The 3,899-nt window shown below is 41.8% G+C and overlaps 1 protein-coding gene across 1 annotated transcript; it reads right to left on the bottom strand.

The window, feature by feature from the left end:
• Positions 1-246: 246 nt before the first annotated feature.
• LOC133535375 (uncharacterized) lies at positions 247-3,357 on the bottom strand. The gene is made up of 6 exons (XM_061875203.1): positions 3,200-3,357; positions 2,996-3,138; positions 2,869-2,930; positions 2,696-2,809; positions 571-669; positions 247-506 (listed from the first exon to the last, which is right to left on the bottom strand). Exons 1-6 carry the CDS (start codon positions 3,350-3,352, stop codon positions 382-384), a joined length of 696 nt encoding a protein of 231 aa, XP_061731187.1. The 5' UTR covers positions 3,353-3,357; the 3' UTR covers positions 247-381.
• Positions 3,358-3,899: the final 542 nt, after the last annotated feature.

The raw sequence follows: 3,899 nt of genomic DNA, 5'->3' as shown, positions 1-3,899 counted from the left end.
TAGCACGTGACCGGACAAGAGGAATTTGTAGGTGAAGACGTGCATAAAACATTAGCATGCTAACTTTGCAACATGTGAATGGGCACTTGCACAGCAGCAGGCCCATAAAACACTATTTTGCAGCACAGAGGAGCGCCTGGACCAGGTTTGGGGATGTTTTGACAAGGCTGGATGACATCACTAGTGTGTTATTTTCATATTTGCAATGCTAGTGGCGTGTCGGTCTACAAGAGGCAAGACTTTGATGTGAGTGAACTTTATTGGCACTAAGTGACTTCTACACAGCTATGGTCTGTGGTGTGGGCCTCACAACAAAACTAACAGCACTAAGTGACTTCTACACTGCTATGGTCTGCAGTGTGGGCCTGACAACAAAATGCATCAGTTGACAAAGAAGTCAAAAAGTTTGTCCAGCAGCCTGGCCACCCGATGCGCCATCTTTGCTTCCAACAAGGAGTTGAGGGCGTCAAGTCCGTCTGAGGACTCCAGGTTGTCTGGGCAGAGGTCTGTGTGCATATATGTGAGTGTCAAGTGGGAGTGGGTGTGGCACAGGAACATAACATCTCTCACCATGGGTGGGGTCAATCAAGAGTGGGGAGGGCATCTCGAGACACTTGGCTTGCCTCCTTAACAAGTCCACGTGAGCAGCCGATACACTGCGTTGTCTGCCTGGAGAGCAACCACTCACTCTCACTACCACTCTTCACTCCACATTACACAACCACTCACTCTCACTACGACAGTCAGCATATACAGATATATATATATATGGACATGCATATATATACACTTGTGCGTGTGTATATATATATTATATATATATATATATATATATATATATATATATATATATATATATATATATATATATACATACACACACATACATGAATATAATATATATACAAAAAAATGTGTATGTGTATATATACACACACACACACACATATGTGTATATATATATACATATATATATACATACATATGTATATATACATATGCAAACATATATACATGTGTATATATACATATGTATATATACATATGCATACATATATACATGTGTATATATAGAAATATATATACACATGTGTGTACACATATATTTAGAAATATATACATACTAATATATATATATATACGAATACATATATATACTTAAATACACACACACGCACACATATATATACACGTACATATATGTATATAAATATATATATACACACATATATATGTATATAAAAATATGCATATATATATATATATATATGTGTATATATATATGTATATATATGTGTATATACTAGGGGTGTAACAGTACACAAAAATTTCGGTTCGGTTTGTACCTTGGTATAGAGGTCACGGTTCGGTTCATTTTCGGTACAGTAAGAAAACAACAAAATATTAATTTTTTGTTATTTATTTACCGAATTTGTAAACAATGGCTTTATCCTTTTAACATTGGGAACACTATAACAATTCTGCCCACGTTAAACAACATTAAACTGCCTCAACTTGTGGCTCAGATTAAATAAAATGACAAAACTTTTCTTCTAAATAGAAAAAGTGCAACATTAAAGAGATTCAAGTGAACTCATCATGCTTATTTTATTACAGCATTTGGGAAGCCTATAATTGATTTTTATTATGTACATGTTATATTTTTGTCAACATGTGATAGCAGGGACCATGCCATTCAAAGCTTTTCTGTCCGTAACGCACGCACGCGCGCACACGCACACACACACACGCACACACACACACACACACACACACACACACACACACACACACACACACACACAGCAGAATGTGCTAACGTTACGCTAAAAGCTGATTAGCCTTCACCTCAAGCCAGAACTGCGAGCGAGCTGAGCTGCAGTTTAAGTTTCTAGAAGGTCAACGGGCTCATAGTGATGTTTCTAGTAGTTCACTGGAAGGTGTTTATTATCATTTGGGGAGAGTACGCTGCCTTATGCTCACCTACTAAATACCTATCTGCTCGACACTGAAGCATTGACTACATGCGCTCTGAATACGCACTGCTGATCGGCTGTTACCGCTATATATGCAACCAATCAGATGGTTGTGTGGGTGGGACAATGCTGGGTGCTGAGACAGAGGCAGAACAAGCAAAGCAGCTTGTTAAGACTTTAGATTACAAATTTGTTCGGTACATCCCCGTACCGAACTGAAACCCCCATACCGAAACGGTTCAATACAAATACACGTACCGTTACACCCCTAGTATATACATATACACACACATATGTGTGTGTATATGTATATATACTTACTTAAAATGATGACAGAGGTCTGTAATTTTTTTCATAGGTACACATCAACTGTAAGAGACAGAATGTGAAAAAAAAATCTAGGAATTCACATTGTACGAAGTGTACCTATGATGAAAATTACAGACCTCTGTCATTATTTTAAGTAGGAGAACTTTCACAATCGGTGGCTGACTAAATACTTTTTTGCCCCACTGTATATACATGAATACATAATTTAACCCTAGCCATGATTAACATGGCATTAATCAACCAGACAACATTCACCCTCCAACTATGTAACAATCAACTACTGAGCTAAAAGCAACAATCAAAGAAGCAACATTCTAGCCGGCAGTCACCAGAAGAAGGAAAATCTAGCCATGATTAATCAACATTTACATGGTGAAAGAGTGTCTTACTGAAAAGCAGAAGACTCCTGAAGGAGTCCTGGGTGGAGTTCACTTCCTCATAGACCACCAGGCAGTCTGGACAGTCGCTTTTCAGGTAGACTTCCTTCAAGTAGAAGGGATGCTCTGCCAAACAGCACATCATGTACAGGTGAGCTCGCCACGGTCCCCGGTTGCGGACTCACCGATCAGCAGGGTGCCGTTCTCCATGGTCACGTTGTACTTGAGGCTGGAACACTCGCCGTAGCTGAAGACAGGGAAGGGGATGATGTCATTGGAACGGCGGTACGCTCGGTAGCGGCGGCGTCATACATCCTCTGAGTCTGGACGATGGTGAGCACGTTGCTGCGAGAGGTGGCGCTGACGTCCAGCCAGGCGTTGTTGAGCAGGAGGCCCAGAGAGCGACTTCCCGGCAGGTCGGAGCTGCCCCCGATGTACAGCCAGCGGCCCAACATCTGGGCAAGAGCCAACAGTCAAACATCTCCAGCGGGCATGTTGGCACAGGTGCCGACTCACCTGCTCATTGCGGATGTCGATTGGCCGCAGCAGGGCGTCGCAGCTCGGTAGAGGAGCAGACAGCCCCACGGAGAGAAAAGCCAGAAACACAACCAGTCGCTTCATCCTCGTCGCTGAAACGCTTTGACTCGCTCGGTGGAGGCGAGCACACATTTTTGTTTGAGCTAGTTTGAACTTTGACCTGCACGGTGGAATTTGGATGGAAAGGCCACTGTAAAGAGCCGCATTGTTGAGGCGATTAGCTTCATTAAAGGTTTAAAAAGTAAGGATGGAGTTCAACTTTCCATGGCCTGTGATGGCCAAGTGAAGACTGATCCTGCATTCTTCATGTTCCAAACAAAAAGGTCTTTATTCCCCCCGTGCACACACATATATCAAATTAGGATGCCAGTGTGGGGCCAGGCTTGCAAATTGCACAAAATAAAATAATACCGCCATGTGAACATTCTCTTTTGGGACGTTGTTTTTTTTTAGGCATGTGATTTGAACTTAATGAAAAACACTGAAAAAAATCCAGAGGTCTGGGGGCCCTGGTGGGGGGACAAGTATACACTATATTGCCATGGAATTGTCCAAAATGCTTTGGTATCCTGGAGCATTCAAAGTTCCTTTCACTGGAACTAACACCTCGAAAACAACCCCACACCATAATTCCTCCTCCACCAAACTTCCCACTCAGCACAACGCAGTGTGAAATGTA

The sequence above is a fragment of the Nerophis ophidion genome, linkage group LG01 (assembly GCF_033978795.1).
Source record: "Nerophis ophidion isolate RoL-2023_Sa linkage group LG01, RoL_Noph_v1.0, whole genome shotgun sequence".
Classification (NCBI taxonomy): domain Eukaryota; kingdom Metazoa; phylum Chordata; class Actinopteri; order Syngnathiformes; family Syngnathidae; genus Nerophis; species Nerophis ophidion.
This window is presented reverse-complemented; position numbering and strand designations above follow the sequence as displayed.